The sequence below is a fragment of the Chionomys nivalis genome, chromosome 22 (assembly GCF_950005125.1).
Source record: "Chionomys nivalis chromosome 22, mChiNiv1.1, whole genome shotgun sequence".
Classification (NCBI taxonomy): Eukaryota; Metazoa; Chordata; class Mammalia; order Rodentia; family Cricetidae; genus Chionomys; species Chionomys nivalis.
The window spans coordinates 36,213,153-36,229,797 of record NC_080107.1 but is presented as its reverse complement, the minus strand read 5'-3'; the positions used below and the strand labels follow the sequence as shown (position 1 = coordinate 36,229,797).

The 16,645-nt window shown below is 36.1% G+C and overlaps 1 protein-coding gene across 7 annotated transcripts in view; it reads right to left on the bottom strand.

Moving 5' to 3' along the window:
* Nucleotides 1-16,645, bottom strand: part of Lrp1b (LDL receptor related protein 1B) — a 1,777,797-nt gene that overhangs the window by 698,901 nt on the left and 1,062,251 nt on the right. For all 7 annotated transcript variants that reach the window (XR_009056008.1, XM_057755646.1, XM_057755649.1 and 4 more), the window contains exon 18: nt 8,624-8,740. Coding sequence is in view for 6 of the 7 variants with exons in the window: in XM_057755646.1 (XP_057611629.1) it covers nt 8,624-8,740 (117 nt within the window). In the remaining variant the exon portion in view is untranslated. The remainder of the gene's footprint in view (nt 1-8,623; nt 8,741-16,645) is intronic.

The following is a 16,645-nucleotide window of genomic DNA, read 5'->3' as shown; positions in this document are numbered from 1 at the left end:
TTATTTTCCAGTGAAGGAATAAATTACAATAAAGGCCCCAAAAGAATAATTACAGACTTTATCTCATATTGCAGTTAAATAAGATAAATAACATCTTTATCTGAGTAGAAGAAAATTATAAGTGATTGACATGTATTCTTGCTTGTACAAATATTTTGAAATAAATTTATCAATCTGATCATTAATCAATATAATACTAATTAACTTTTCCAGTTACATGAAAATTGAAATGTCTGCTTGAAGTCTTCACTGTTCTACACAATCCCTTTCTTAATTTATTAATATAATTTTATCATTGCTTTTTGAAATACCTAGATATGATCAGTTTTACATTAGTATGACAATGTAACATTACCTTATATAAATATATATATCATGCTCTATGCTTGTAGTTTATTTGAAAACTTTAAAACGTTTAGATTGTATATATATGTATATATATATATATATCCTAGTGAGGATATATATATATAAATATATATAATATATATATATATAAAAATGCATAATTTTTAAAAACTTAGGAGTTAATCTATTTTTATCTATTATTTTAATTTTTATTTTAAAAATTGAAAAGAGCAACATGAAAACTTGCCTGAGAGCTAAGGATGGCTGTCATTTTAATAGTGAAATGAGTAAGGTATAATAACAAACTCATTGTCTCATTGATTCTTTGTATTGCTTTCTTTGTTTCTATTTTGTTGATTTCAGCTCTCAATTTGATTATTCCCTGCCATCTAGTTCTCTTAGGTGAATTTGCTTCTTTTTGTTTTAAAGCCATGGTATCTGATAAGATACAAGGGTTTATTACAAAATTAGAAAACTTAAAGGAAATGGACAACTTTCTAGATAAATATTGCTTACCAAAATTAAATCAAGACCAGAAGAGAAAATTAAATAGACCTATAACTGCTAATGAAATAGAAAGTCATGAAAAGTCTCCCAATGACAAAAAGTCTGGAACCAGATGGTTTCAACTCAGAATTCTACAAGATTTTCAAAGAAGAAGTAATACCAATACTCCTCAAATTGTTCTACACAATAGAAACGAAATGGAATATATACCTAAACAGAGAACTCCCAACAGAGAATTTTAAAATGGCTGAAAGACACTTGAGGAAATGCCCAAAATCCTTAGCCATCAGAAATAACAATCAAAACAACTCTGAGATTCCATTTTATACCCGTAAGAGTGGCCAAGATCAAAAACAATGATGATAATTTGTGCTGGAGAGGATGTGGGGTAAAGGGAACACTCCTGAAGTGCTGGTGTGAGTGCAAGCTGGTACAGCCCCTTTGAATAGCAGTATGGCAATTTTTCAGAAAATTAGTAAGCAACTTTCTTCAAGACCCAGCAATACCACTTTTGGGTATGTACCGAAAGGGTGATCAATCATACCACAAGGACATGGGCTCAGCTATGTTCATAGGAGCATTATTTGTCATAGTCATAACCTGGAAACAACCAAAATACCCCTCTACAGAAGAATGGATAAGGAAAATGTGGTACATTTACACAATAGAGTACTACACAGCAGAAAAAAATAACATCTTGAAATTTGCAGGCAAATGGATGGAGCTGGAAAACATCATACTGAGTGAGGTAACCCAGACCCAGAAAGACATTTTTTATATATATTCACTCATAAGTTGCTTTTGGATATTAAAAAAAAAAACAGTCTACAAACCACAATCCCAAAGAACCTCGACAATAATGAAGACCCTAAAGAGACATATATAGGTCTAATCTACATGGGAAATAGAAAAAGACAGGATCTCCTGAGTAAATTCAGAGCATGGGGAGCATGAGTGAGGGTTAAAGGGGAGGGGAGAGGCAGGAGGAAGAGCAGAGAAAAATGTATCGCTCAATAAAATCAATAAAAAAATGAAAGTAGGTGAGGTGGCACACACCTTTAATTCCAACAGTCTTGAGTCAAAGGCAGGGGAATCTCTTTGAGTTTAACTTCAGTCTGTTCTACATAGTGAGCTCATGCCCACCAGGGCTATCACCATGAGGGATATGGGTGAGGGCTCCATAGAGAGACCCTTTCTAAAAGGAGAGGGAGATGAAGGTAAGCAGGCTGACCATCTGATGGCAAAGAAGACAAAGACCTGGAAGTCATTGTTTGACCGTCACACTAAGCCACACAAGTACTAACTTAATAAATCCATGTGGAAATATTGTTTTGATGAAAAGCAATATATCAAGACATACACAAAAGAAAGAATTTGGCATGAGTGACAAACTACTTTGCATGAACTTACTATCATACTGGGTACATCTGAGCTAAATATGAACACAGCCTGTTTTCAAGATGTTGCCTCCACAAGACAAAACTGCAGTTTTCTTGAACAATACAGGACTTCAATGTGGGGATTTTTTAAATAATAAATTTAACATTAAGAAAAACAAAAATTAAGAGAAATATTTACGGAAGTGTACTGCTGTTTTGTTTGTTGTTGCTCTTCTTTTTGTCAATTTGACACTAGGAAAATTTGGGAAATGGAATCTTAAATGAGAGAGCACCTCTAACAAGAGTCCTGTTGTAAAGATTTCAGGACATTTTCTTTATATGGGAAGAACCAGTTCACTATGGGCAGTGCACTCCTGGTCAGATAGATTTTTTTCCTAAAAAAAGGGCAGGTGAAGCCAGTCAGGAGGAGCAGTCAAGTAAATAGCGCTGGTCCATGGCTTCTGCCTCAGCTTCTGGTTCGAGTTTCTGCCTGAGCTCCTGCCCTGCCTTTCTTTCATGATAGACTGAAAGATGAAAGGGACCCTTTCCTCCACAAACCAGTACTCTAACCTCGGAGACATTCCCCAGTTACTGATGTTTTACTCTTAAGGGCATGCTTGGCTAGGTCATTTCTAGCCTACACTTCTAGTTTGTATAAGAAACACCAGGAAAGGGAGCTCAAAAGTAGCTGTCGGGAAAGTGTTCCTCAAAGCTTGATATTAGGGGCTGGAGAGATGGCTCAGTGGTTAAGAGCATTGCCTGCTCTTCCAAAGGTCCTGAGTTCAATTCCCGGCAACCACATGGTGGCTCACAACCATCTGTAAAGAGGTCTGGTGCCCTCTTCTGGCCTGCAGGCATACACGCAGACAGAATATTGTATACATAATAAATAAATAAATAAATAAATAAATAAATAAATATTAAAAAAAAAGCTTGATATTAAAGTCTTCAGGACATAAGGATAAAGACAGTTGACCCTGTAGCCTCTCAAGATTGAAAAGGCAATTTCAGCGTGAGAGTGCCGGCAGAAGCCTGCTGGTCTACCACAATCATCCAACTAAGAACGATCATCAGTCTCTGTAGAGATAAACCATTATAGTTGTGCTGACTTGTGTGTGTGTGTGTGTGTGTATGTCCAGGTTTCATCTGTTTCCACTTTAGCTTCCTCTTCATTCTTCTCTGCTTAACCCTTCCCCTGCCAGGACACTATGCGAGAATGCTTCTCAAATTGGCCCGTGTGAACGCCCAAGCTTGGTGCACATGTGTCACCCCATTGTGGCCATGTTCCTCTAAAATAGCAGTGGACCAGACCAATAGCATCCTAGACATCAGTCCTCTGCATCCCATTATGCCACACAGGAGGCTCTTCTAGTTGGGGTTTAAATTCATCCCCCAAACTCACCCTTGCCTTTCAGGTCCCATATAATTCATTCTTGAGTTTGTGAGACAAAAACCCAGAAAGCACTGGTTTGGGAGTCTGGAGACTGTGGCTTTTGAATTGTCTAGCATCTTATTTGTCAAAGTTATGCACATTGGAGAGGGAGTTGGCCTCCAATGCTCTTAAGAACCTGCCACTTTTTTTCAGTCACATGGAGAGGTGAAGTTTATATAAATCTCTGACAACCACATTAGGTAAAAACCATTAAAATAAATTTTCTTCAATATTTAGAGAAACTATGTGATCATTAGTAATAATTGAATTTTTCATTCTGAATCAACTCAGTTTTTTACAGATACATTTTTTGAGTAAGGGTGCTTGGTGAAAATGTCACAAGTAGAATCCTCTCACATCTCACAATATTTTGAAAAATATCCCCATGATATTTTGGTTACACATGCAAGATGATGGCTAATTTAGGTGGAGGAATAGTTGGATCAATACCATATTGACATAATTTAAACTATTAGATTGGATTTTTCACAGAAGTGTATTTATAAAATAAATGTGTTTCTATGATTTGGTTAAGGCCTTAAAATATGCTTAAGATATTTTTTAATTTCCAGCTGTGACCAAACTTTAGCCATTGTGACACGATACTGTTATATATAAGGTTCACATTTGAACTGCTTAATAAGGTCAAAACTTTCCTCAGAAACCGGTCCTGATATTTTATGTAAGTTTATGATGTTTGTACGGAGTTGCATTAATACCTGTACATTCAGGCAGCCTGTTGGCCCCTGGTTGAACCCTTGGTGTACTAAGTCATGGGTTCAATCTGAAGAGATAAAAGGCAATTAATAAAGGAGCATGGTGTAGAGTAGAGAGGATAACACTTGGGACAGCCCATGAAATAAATGGAAAAGGGAGAATCAGACTGTCAACATAAAACTAAAATTTCTCCCTACAGGTAAGCCATAAGAAAATGTTCTACATTTGTTGTTCCATTTCTTTATTGACCACTTACTTTCTGCTCTAAGAAAGCACCACAGACTGAGAAACTCAGAGAGAAAAGAAAATGACTACTCCAGGTGTAGAGGCGAATGAAGTGCAGCATTGGGGCAAAGGCCTTCTTTGCTGTTTGGTGGAAGACTTGAGAGCTAGATGAAGCCAAACTTTCTTTACCAGGAGAACCACTCCTGTGGTAGCAGTGTTTCTTGTGCAAACAGGTTTCAATTGCCCTCCATCTTTCACGATCATCACCTCACTTACAACACAACCATTTTGTAAAAAAAAAAAATCGCCGGGCGGTGGTGGCGCACGCCTTTAATCCCAGCACTCGGGAGGCAGAGGCAGGCGTATCACTGTGAGTTCGAGACCAGCCTGGTCTACAAGAGCTAGTTCCAGGACAGGCTCCAAAACCACAGAGAAACCCTGTTTCGAAAAACAAAAACAAAAACAACAAAAAAAAGCAAAACAAAAAAAAAATTCATTTATTGCACATAAACCGCAAACACTTTAATTATATGACAGGTAGTTATGATGTGTGAGGAAGATTCACTCGGCTAACGTGAGCCTTCATGAGGAAGGTTATAACTTGCTGAGGTGTACACCTCACTAGTGAGATTCCATTTATCAATTTCTTACTAATATACTTACCCATGTATGTCTATCCTTTTGTTAAATAAACATCTGACACCCAATAAAGCTATGCTGGTTTCAAAAAAAAAAAAAATTGCTCAGCTGAGAGAATGCCACCAGTAAGTTAAAGATTCTCAAACACCAATGAAGACTCATTCCTCTAAAACAAGATAAAAAAAAATTACTCCTGAGTATTAAAAAGAATTTCACTGAACTGCCTAGAATGAGGTATGGATATGTTTTTATTTGTAGCTATCATTTATTGCATTGCTATGTGATAAAGGAAAGACGGAGTTGGATATATTTCCTACATCTATTTTTCCCATTATACTCTGAAAATGTTCAATCAGGAAATCCTTTTTAATTTTTACTTCCTGAACATTTTTTTCACTTCAATCTTCATATTTAAATGCTCAAAGCATTCTGGTAATAGAATTATTATAGTTTCCCCAGGATCCTGAGGCTCTATCTATCTATCTATCTATCTATCTATCTATCTATCTATCTATCTATCTATCTATCTATCATCTATCATCTATCTATCTATCTATCTATCTATCTATCTATCTTCTATCTATCTATCTATCTATCTATCTATCTATCTATCTATCTATCTATCTTTATCTATCTATCAATCATCTATCAATCTATCTATTATCTATTCATTTCCTATTCTTTAAATTAATCTATTATTAACATAAAATAGTTTAATAATGAAAATTTCATACAGACATTATTCTAATTTGTTCTTAGTAATTCTTCTTTTTTTTCCCCACATTTTCTTCTCCTAAGTCATTGATCCTTCCTCACAAGCTCTTATTCTTTTTGCCTTCATTTTATATACTTCTTTCTGCTTTCTCACTTTTCCAGTGAGAATGAACATTCTTGTCCATTGTCTGTAGTTCCTAATTTTTATCAGAAGCACATATAATCATATGTGTTTGTACACTTTAAATCTGAATTTAATATTATTTTTCATGAAAACCACTAGTTATTAAGCTCGCCAGGGGTAGATCTTAAGACTTAAATGAAAATACCAGAATGAAGTCTCCTGCAAAGGCTGACACCTTTGGGAATTTCCTCTATTCCAAAACCAAATGTAAAGCAGCCTAGTTCTGATGAAATATGGGACCAGGAGCTATATAGTCTACATGCATGGGTAATACCAGTTGGAGGTTGTTTCCTTTTTCTTATTAGGAAGCAGTCTTTGTCATTTTGAATTCAGTGAAAGGCCATGTTATGCCACAGAAATATAATTTCTCCTACAAAGGGAGATTGTTTCTCTCAAAGCTTTTTGATCAGCCACTTATATACAACTCTTGATGTAAAATCAGAAAGAGTAGGCTGTCCTCAAGGGCACAATCCCTGAGAGGCTACCTATGCTCTGATAAATGACTGTATACCCATGCACATTCAGATCCAGTAAGTGCACTCAGTTTATTTTTAAAAATAACATATGCAGGTGGGAAAGCAAGGTGGCAGAGAGATCAGGGAAGGACTGCAGAAGAAGGAATGAGTGACATATTTGATTCAAACATGATGTTCAATACACATAATAAGAATAAATTAAATTCTCAAATAATAACAATTAAAAGAGCGAATGTTTTTCATGCTTTATATATTCGCATTTTCCTTTATGAGGGGGTAGAGAATATCAACTAGGCAAAGAGTAGGAAGATCAATACAAAAGGATCTGAAGGGAGGTTGGACAGACAACACCAAAGTTGTTTAATAAAACCTCAAGATGTCTTATTATGTTAAATCCGTTAAAATCATACAAAATGAATATGTATATGTGTATACATATATATATATATTCATATACATATGACTATAGATTTGGATGTCTATCAGATATTGAAGGGGCTGAATTGACAAATAGGTAAGTAGCTGACAATCTACTAGGTACATGTTCTATACCTGGTTGTCTAATACAAAATGACAAGGCAATAGGATGTAAATACAACAGAAGGAACTTCTGAGAGATTTTTGTATGTTCACAAAATCTATTAGAGTGTTGTTGCTTACATACATGCCATTTTTTAAACAAAATTGTTATGAATTTAAAACTAAACATTTAAATTAAGGCAATAAACTTGAGATTCATAATTTTATAGCAAATTTACTGTCTTGATTGTTTTGTGAATGAATCTTTGTTTATTGCATTGATAAAGCAGAAATACCACATATTACTTATTGCTGCATATTTCTCCCTGATTTTACCATTTAGAAAGTGAGATTGCTTCTTGTAGCAGGGAATGTTAAAACAGTAGCACATCATAGTTTGAAGCCTATAATAGGGATATGCATCCTTAATCAAGATGTGCATGAGAATATGTCTTTGCCTGTATCTTCTTAGCTACTCATGCCTCATACCCAAATCAATGCAATTCCAGAATGACTAGTTTTAATTTAAAATGCACCTGTATTCACAAAATAGCCCAATATGTACTGACTTCATAGTCTCAAGTGTGTGGCTAAAGGGTCTGTCTCCGTTCTTCTATGTGTGAAGTATGGGTAACATTGGGGTTCCTACAGATTGGCATGAAGAATCATTGAGAAACTATGCATCTAATAGTCCTTGCAGTCTCTGCACTACTCACTGCTGGGAAGGGAATTTACACAGATCTAGAGGCAGGCGGATCTCTGTGAGTTCGAGGCCAGCCTGGTCTACAAAGGGAGTTCCAGGACAGGCTCCAAAGCTACAGAGAAACCCTGTCTCGAAAAAACCAAAAAAAAAAAAAAAAAAAGAAAATAATTGCATTTGCAACTTTGTCAACAACAAATCCTTTGTCAAAAGAAAACTTTTTGAAAATTGGAAATCTAGTGATATGTGACTGAGAAGGATACCATCAACACAATTGTTTTGGCAGTCAGAATTCTATGAATTCACAGAAATTCACAATTGTTATTTACTACTTAATCTCAGTTTAGATGATTTACTACTCGCAGAATGTGTCATCCACATTTTAACAAGAAACATACTCTCGTAGTTTGCTGCAAATGTCAATCAAAACACAATTTTGTTTTGCAAGTTAAATCATAATAGTTCCAAGATTAACAGAAGAGTGTCTGCTTGGCCTTCTAATAGCTACGTCCTAACACAATCCGCAATGTCTGGATCCATGTGTTTCAACTGAGGGTATTGTATCTATTCTGAATGAGCTCTATTAACTGAGGCTATTGTAACTACCTATTCTGAATGAGAGCTATTGAGAAGCAGGCATTGAAAGTCATGTTCAAAGAGCTGCAATGAATAACGTATTTGCCTCCTTGAATCTTATTCATATAAAAATAGCTGTAAGGAAATGTAGCACCAGTACGCTGTCTCTGCCACATCTCTACTAAAGTACAACTATTCTCAACTTACCACAGGACGCCGCTTCATCTGTCTGGTCACCACAGTCATCCTCTCTGTCACACAGCCATGCTCTGGGAATGCAGCGCCCATTTCCACAAGAGAACTGGTCAGCCTGGCAGGTTCTGGCTGTAAAGATCAGTTTATACACAAAGAATAAATTCACAGAATTTTTGAGGAATGGCACATGTAATATCTGTTTAAAATATAAGTGTTATTGCTTATGTTTTACATTTTTAGGTTTTGATGTTTTGTTTTTTGTTTTTTTTTGTTTTTTTTTTTGTTTTTGTTTGTTTTTTTTGAGACAGGGTTTCTCTGTGGCTTTGGAGCCTGTCCTGGAACTAGCTCCGTAGACCAGGCTGGTCTCGAACTCACAGAGATCCGCCTGCCTCGAGGTTTTGATGTTTTAATGTAATTATATTTCCCCCTTTCCCATTCCTCCTGCCAAACTCTCCCACATATTCCCTTCCATAATCTTTCAAAGGCATGGCTTCTTTTTTCAGGATGCATTTTTTTGTTTGTTTGTTTGTTGGTTGTTTTGTTTGTTTGTTTTTCAAGACAGGGTTTCTCGGTGTAACAGCCCTTGCTGGACATACTGGACCTAGCTTTTGTAGACTGGGGGGCTTTTAACTCACAGAACTCCGCAAGCCTCCGCCTCCTGAGTGCTGGAATTAAAGGCATGTACAACTGCAGCCCAGCTTGCTTGTTTTCTTTCTTTCTTTCTTTCTTTCTTTCTTTCTTTCTTTCTTTCTTTCTTTCTTTCTTTCTTTCTTTCTTTCTTTCTTCCTTCCTTCCTTCCTTCCTTCCTTCCTTCCTTCCTTCCTTCCTTTCTTTTTCAGGATACAACATTTTTTAGTGAATTTTTAGATGAAGCTTTGTAAAACTAGCTTTCTCTCTGCTCTGAAGCTATGTACACTTTGCCGTTCAGTGAAATTGGCTGCTAAAATAATGAACTTTCTTGAAAATTTTCACAAATGAAGATAGCTCATTATTCTAAGAATTTTCCCATCATGTGCTTTTAAAATGATATTGAATTCAATTTCATCCAAATCCCTTCTAGGAAGGAATTACGCTAACTCCCCATGAGAAGCCTTACTCTTTCTGAGGAGTGGATGGAGGTGGGGAAGGTTGGGGGACTGGGAGGAGGGGAGGGTGCTGGAACTGGGATTGATATATAAAATGAGAAGATTGTTTTAAAAGAAATAAATGTAAAAATCAAGAAAACTTTTTTTTTTTCCTGTAATGCCAAACGAAGCTTGTAAGCATACAGGGTACCTAGGTTCTAATCCGGGATCATAATTGTCCTTTTCGTGTAACATTTCCCTTGCATCTACCTCTTCATTTCTAAGTAAACTCTCCATGTGAAGTGAGAATACAGAAATATTGTCTAAGACACGTAGCTAGCTTAAGACTTTATATGGAACTTTTGTGCAGCTGTATAAACTGATAAATGGCTTCTTTAATGATTGTACTTAGAGCTGTAATGGGCAGGAATATGCAAAACTGCTCGCTGTGGTCAAAAGACACAAGCTGAAGTAACAGGGTCCACCTAGGAACCGTTTACCCTTTCTTATTGGTCAGGTGAGATCAGGAGCACAGAAGTGATTTGCTTCTCTGCTTCTCCCCAGACCCTATGCCTTTCGGTAGTGTACACAAATTACTTTTAATGTTTCATTTTCATTTTTTTCTTTTTTCTTTCAAATTCAAAGCAGAAATTTGTCTTGAGTGGGATTTTCCTACTCACCATGCCTTTCTATTAGAGAACAGGGGAAAGGATCTATATTGGTACAGTAAGAGATTGCAGAGAATCTGAACTTTCACACAAGAAACAGAGATCCATTTATTGAAAGATTTCTTCTTCCGTATGTATTAGGAAAAATGTGTTTTTATTTGGTTCTTTAAAAATACCTTGAATGCTAAACTACATTAAAGTAATTTAAAATAATCTCATTATAAAGGCATACAAACACATATGCCCATGGCTGTGTGATCAGAATTAATGAATATTTTAAAGATTACTTAAAAACAAAATTTAAAATTTACTTATTAGTTTGACACCATGAACTGGAGGTATACTACCTATAATTAGAGTAATTAGGGATGTTATTGCAATGTACATTTTGCTATGTACATAAGGATTTAAGTATCAAAATACTTAGATAATACCTGTTTCCATTTAAAAAAACTGATTATTTGTGTTAAATTAACATATTTTATTTTTTCTAACTAATGCATGATGTTCTGAAGTTTTCATTTTAAATAACATTAAATATTTCTAATTGCCATTGTTATTGCCTTATATTACTAGCCTTCTTTTCTATAATACTAACATGCAAAATAAATTCAATGAAGGTCTTAGTTGATTTTATATAACTGTGTCTTTTTTTTTTTTTTTTTTTGGAGAAGAAAACAATGCAGGAGCATATGCCCAAGGTGTGGGCTTTGGTTTAATTCATGAAAAAGACTAGGATGTGAAGGAGATGGAAAATTTCCCCTTACATCCATTTTGCTTCAGTGGTTACAACCAAGTGTCTTCCCCTTCTGTTTTAAGAGAAACTTCACAAGGGCTCTTGCTTTGCATTGTCCTTTCTTTTCATTCTCCCTATCTTTTCGCCTTTCTCCTTTTCTTAATCTACTTAGTTTTCTTCCTTTTTTCCTTGCCTATTCTTTCCTTTTGCTTTTCTCTTCTCTCTTCCTTCTCTTTCTATTGTATTTCACTCTCTCATGATTTTAAATGAAAACATCATTAGGTGGTTTATCTACATTTAATTCCACCTTAACCATCATCATAACGTATTAAATTTATGCAAACCACTGTTCTTTAACTTTATGTTCTTGTTACCACAGTATCTCCCATCAGTTTCTCCCTAGGGTCTAGCAAAGTTTTGGTTGCTTTTATTAAAAATAAAAATTAAAAAAAAATTGTCAGGCTAATTCATATAGTGGGTGAATGGCCATCGTGATGGCAGGGCATGTGTGTGTGGCCCTCACTATAGCTGTGAAGCTGAAGAACCTGCTGTAGTCATTGACCTGAGAATTTTTTACATAGTTATTGAAAGATTAAGACTAGGAAATGTTTGAATTCACTATCCCTTCTGATCTGGGGGAAAAGTATTTCCTTTTTCTTCCAGGGAAATTTAACTGATTTCAGATGAGAACAATATTTTATTCCTTCGAGACATAATCAAATTGACAGAGTTAGCACTTCAGATCAATGGACTCAAACAGAGACAACACAATGTTTTTCTTCTCAGTCCTCCTTTGCACCATGTGCTATTAGCTTGCAGGAGATGTCACACAGTGACCCCACAGAACTTTAATTTCACAGCAAATAGTGCCCTAAAGAGGAACTTATCAGTGTGTTCTGCAGAATTATTTATCTAGCACTTGAATCAGAGATTTCCCCCACAGTATAAGGGTTCCTGCTAATCACTGCTATCGTGTATCTCAATAAAACCCAAAAGCGTAAGTTCGAGATGAGGAGGGGACTGTTCAAACAAAACAGTAAGGAATATCACCTTTGTCACTTCTGTTTAGAATTCTGTTTAGATAACATATACCAACTCATCGCTGTAAATTGTAGTACTTAAGAAGAGGAAGCGGAAGATGATGACTTCAAGGTTATTTAGCCTGGGCTACATTTCAAAACTTCAACTTAAAAAACCAAGGGCTGCGCATGTACCCCAATGGTACAGAGTTTGGACACTGTGTGCTGGCCCTTGGATTTTTATTTTTAGCACTACAAAAGACGAGGAGACAGAAGCTTTTATAGTTTATCTTGAAAAATGTCTGATTTTAATATATTGGTTATTTTAATGTAATTATACATGCTTAGTGTGCATTTGATCAAATTTGTTGGATGATGTGAGCAGAAGAATATTGTCCAATGCAATTAGTGTTCAATGATGGGAGAAAATGTTGACTTGGGACTGCCTAGGTGAAAGTGTAAGAATTATTAGCATTACTTACAGGAAAGTGAATTTCAAATGTAACCACCATTCATTCCTCTTGACCTCTGAAATTCTCTGAGAATTAGACAGAAGCTGTATTTTTGAGAGACTAAAGCTTCTCTGTGTGACTGGGTCTGCTCCTTTGTGACCTGTGCATGCACTACCACTCTTTTGGGTGCCTTCTCTAACCAGCTCATAGGGTTTAGACCACCGCTACTCCAGCATTATAAGCTGGTTGGCATTTGCTCCTAGTGAAATGTTCCTATCACAAAGAGGTCAACCAAATATATACTTGCCTCTGTTGTACAGCTACATCCAATTTATTTCTATATATTTGCTATAGTATTTTGCTTTGTATTATTAAAAACCTATATTATAGCCTCACTTTATGGACCATGAAGTATCTCCCACACACTGAATTCCCCCTGACAGGTCTGACTCCTTGGTTTCATTTTATGTCCAGGAATATTTTAAAGACTACACATGAAGTTATGAGTGATACATAGAACTATGTGTCAGTTTAACTTTCTTGTAAATGATGTGTATATTTTCCTTTATGTATGAGATATTTTGAAAATTGATTCTTTTTGACACTTGAGTATGAGCTCAGTCTTTCTAACTATGCATGGCAAATATACAAATCTATCAATTATCTTAATGAAGTGCAGCTGGTTTGGGGGCTTTTCTATTCATAGATCTCAGGTGAATAACTTTTCCCCCAGGTTTTCCTATGCACAGCTTTAAACTACAATGGGAAAATAGATATTGCTGAGATAAGCATGCATAAATTTTGGGACGTACTGAATTTAACAAATTCTTTTCTGTACTGGCTGCTTTTGTGTGTCCTTGATACTAGATAGAGTCAGTAGAGAATAAGGAGCCTTAGCTGAAGAAATGTGTTTGTGAGATGCAGCTGTAAAGCATCTTCTTAATTACTGATGAGTCAGAAAGGGTCCAGTCAATGGCAGGTGATGCCAACCTTGGGTCCTGGGTTCTATGAGAAAGCAGGTTGAGCAAGCCAGGAGAAGCAAGCCAGTAAACAGCTCCCCTCCATGGCCTCTGCATCAGCTCCTGCCTCCAGGTTCCATCCCTGCTTGAGATCTGGTTCTGATCTCTGCTATGAGAGGCTATGATCTGGAAGTATAAGTCAAATAAGCCCTTTCTTCCTCAGCTTGCTTTTTGGTCATGGTCTTTCATAGCAGCTATAGAAACCTCGCTAAGATACTTTCCTAATGTAAAACATCAAGTTATGCAACCAATAAGAATATGTGAGAGCTCTTTCTCCCCATAATTTTGCCAAAACTTGTTTTTGATAAGATTATTTACATTCCTTTGTAAATGGATTTTATTATTACTTAGAGATTTTTCTTATATTTCAATGGTTTAACATTGCTTCCTTCAGGAATTCTTCTCAATACTTTGATCTTCTTATAATCCTGACTTTTAGTTGCTGTGAGGAAACACCAAGACCAAAAATCACTTGAGAAGGATCTTTATTTTATCTTACAGCTCTCCGATCGTACTCCATCACTGAGGAAAAAAAAAATAGAAAAGGAAAGAACTCAAGGCAGAAACCTGGAGGAAATAACTGAAGCAGAGGCCATGCTTGATGAAGAACACTGCTTACATTGCTTTCCATGTCTTATTTAGCTTCATTTCTTTAACACCCAGGATCATATGCCCAGGGTTGGCATCACCCATGGTGAGATGAGCCCAGTCATATCAGTCATCTCCCAAGAGCATGTAAAACAGGCAAATCTAGTGTAGGCATTTTATTAACTGAGGTTCTTGCTTCCAATATGGCATATGTCCAGTCAACATAAAACTAGACAGCATAAGCGCAGTGTGGCTCAACTTGATATGATGCTTACTAACAGTGTGCATGGCAGTGGATGGCTGATATATGTTCTTATATGTCTTGTTCTTTGTCTACAAATGTAAGTACTATGTACTTTTGATCATTCAGTCATCAGTGTCATGACATATTTACTGGTTGTGGGAAAATGCTAAAGAAACAAAATAGAAAACAGGTTTCTGGTGGGAGAAGATTCACATAAGTATTTAAGCAGCTCCTATATAAAGAGATGAGGAAGAAGACATCATGATAAAATATCCCTATTTGGAGTCTTTTCACCTCAGGTACATCTTCACATATACACTTAGATTTCAGGTTCTAGATAGGGCTTGGAGGAATCGGTCACGTTGTCCAGGTCTACTAAGCCACTTGAGTTGTTTATTTCTTTGGGGGAAATGAAATGGAAGTACATCATAGCTTAACCCCACTTATCAAACTTCATGATGGTAAGAGACATGTTCATTTTCCTCTTTGTTGTTTTCATTTCCATTTCAGAGCATACCCTACAGTGACACCAGCTGCCCCGGGTAAACTGACTTGCGTGTACTGACCTGGTAGTGAGAATCACAACCCAAATTGGCATTCAATATGCTGTGTTTTATTTCTTCATGCACTATAGGTATCCAGAACCACAGAAATCACACTAATCAGAACTGATTGCTTTATTGACTCTTACATAGAAGTATTTCCATCTTTACTACTACTGATAGCTCATCACATGCAAATGTTCTTTTATAAATCACGTGGAAACAAGCAAAACTTGTAATTAGTATAAAAAAGGCAGGTACTCTACCATAAAAATGAGTGTCTTCCTATTTTAAGGCAAAAACATCTCTGTTTATGTTCAGTATGTAATGAAGCAAAATCTTTTAATTAAACCTTAATCTTAAAAGATTAGCAGGCGCATTGGTGTGCAGAAATGCTTCATTGTAAATTAGAGTCATATTCAGTGTGAACTTCTCAAAGTCAAGTTGGCTGCACATAAAATTCAAGATAATCTGGTGTGTAGTATAGCTTAGCCCAAAAAGTAAGGGCCTTTCAGGCAGAGCTCACAAAGTTGCAGGAGCTGCATTTCATCTGAAAAATGAAAGCTCTTGAAAGTGGGCATCATGGTGTTGAGATTTCTTTTTGTTTGAGGAAGTCTTGGAAACACACACACACACACACACACACACACACAATTTAATAATTCACTTCCTCCAAAGATTAGAGGTTTTAACCAAGGCTGAAGAGAATTACTCATCCACAGAGGGTGAGCAAGTGCTTCACCAATGGAAAAGTCTGTTCATATGATGCCTTAAGTCATGGTAGGAAATGGTTTCCTTTTGCTTTTATAGTGACTGTTTTATGCATATCAAGAAGTTCTTTTGTTATAATTGTAACAAATTCAGTGTCTAATAGAGCTCAAAAATTGTACTCAAAAGATAGGGCAGAGAGGGACAAGCCTTTGCACAAGAAAGTCAATGCCAAAAACGAGGTTAGGAACAAATCTTTAGGTCAATGAGCCTACATTGTTACAATAGTTTGTTTTTATTTAGGAAGGTTTATAATGGCTAAAGGAGAAACAGGTGTTGTGCATTTGGTAGGCTGTAACATTTCAGCATCCTTCAAGAATCAGTTTTCACCAATTATAGCAATATGTATCACCACTAGCTTTTCTTCATCATTTACAGTGCACTGGGCTGCTGTTAGCCAGTGTCATTTTTCAACATTTACCTAGTAATCATGACCTTTCTGGCACGCTTTTCCAAGCCGTACCACCAGCTGGATATTTCTATTCAATAAGAGGCCGGCTAGGGAATCAATGATTTATTACAAAGGCATGGATTATATGGAAATATAAATATTCTTAGTCGTAATGCGACTTCATTCAGGGGAAAAAAAAATTCTGCCTCCTATAAATAATGTTCCATGAACAGAAAACTATTCACAAAGGTGTTCTGTAGTAGAAAAAAAATAAAAATTAAGTATTTTCTCAGGATAAAATAAATAGTTCTCCTTGGGAGGTGTTCAGGATCACAGCATGCTAACAAAAAGGATTTGAAGCCTAGGAAGGTTTAGCATGGACAAGTCTTGAAGGAGATGCTGATAACAGGACAGCCAGCACGAAGAGATGAAGTGCCAGATTAATTTGGAATGCAGGATTGTGGTCAAGGATTAGTAAAACACCATTTGTAATCTGGCCTTTGTGGCACCAAACACTAAATTTCTTGACCATGGCAATAATCA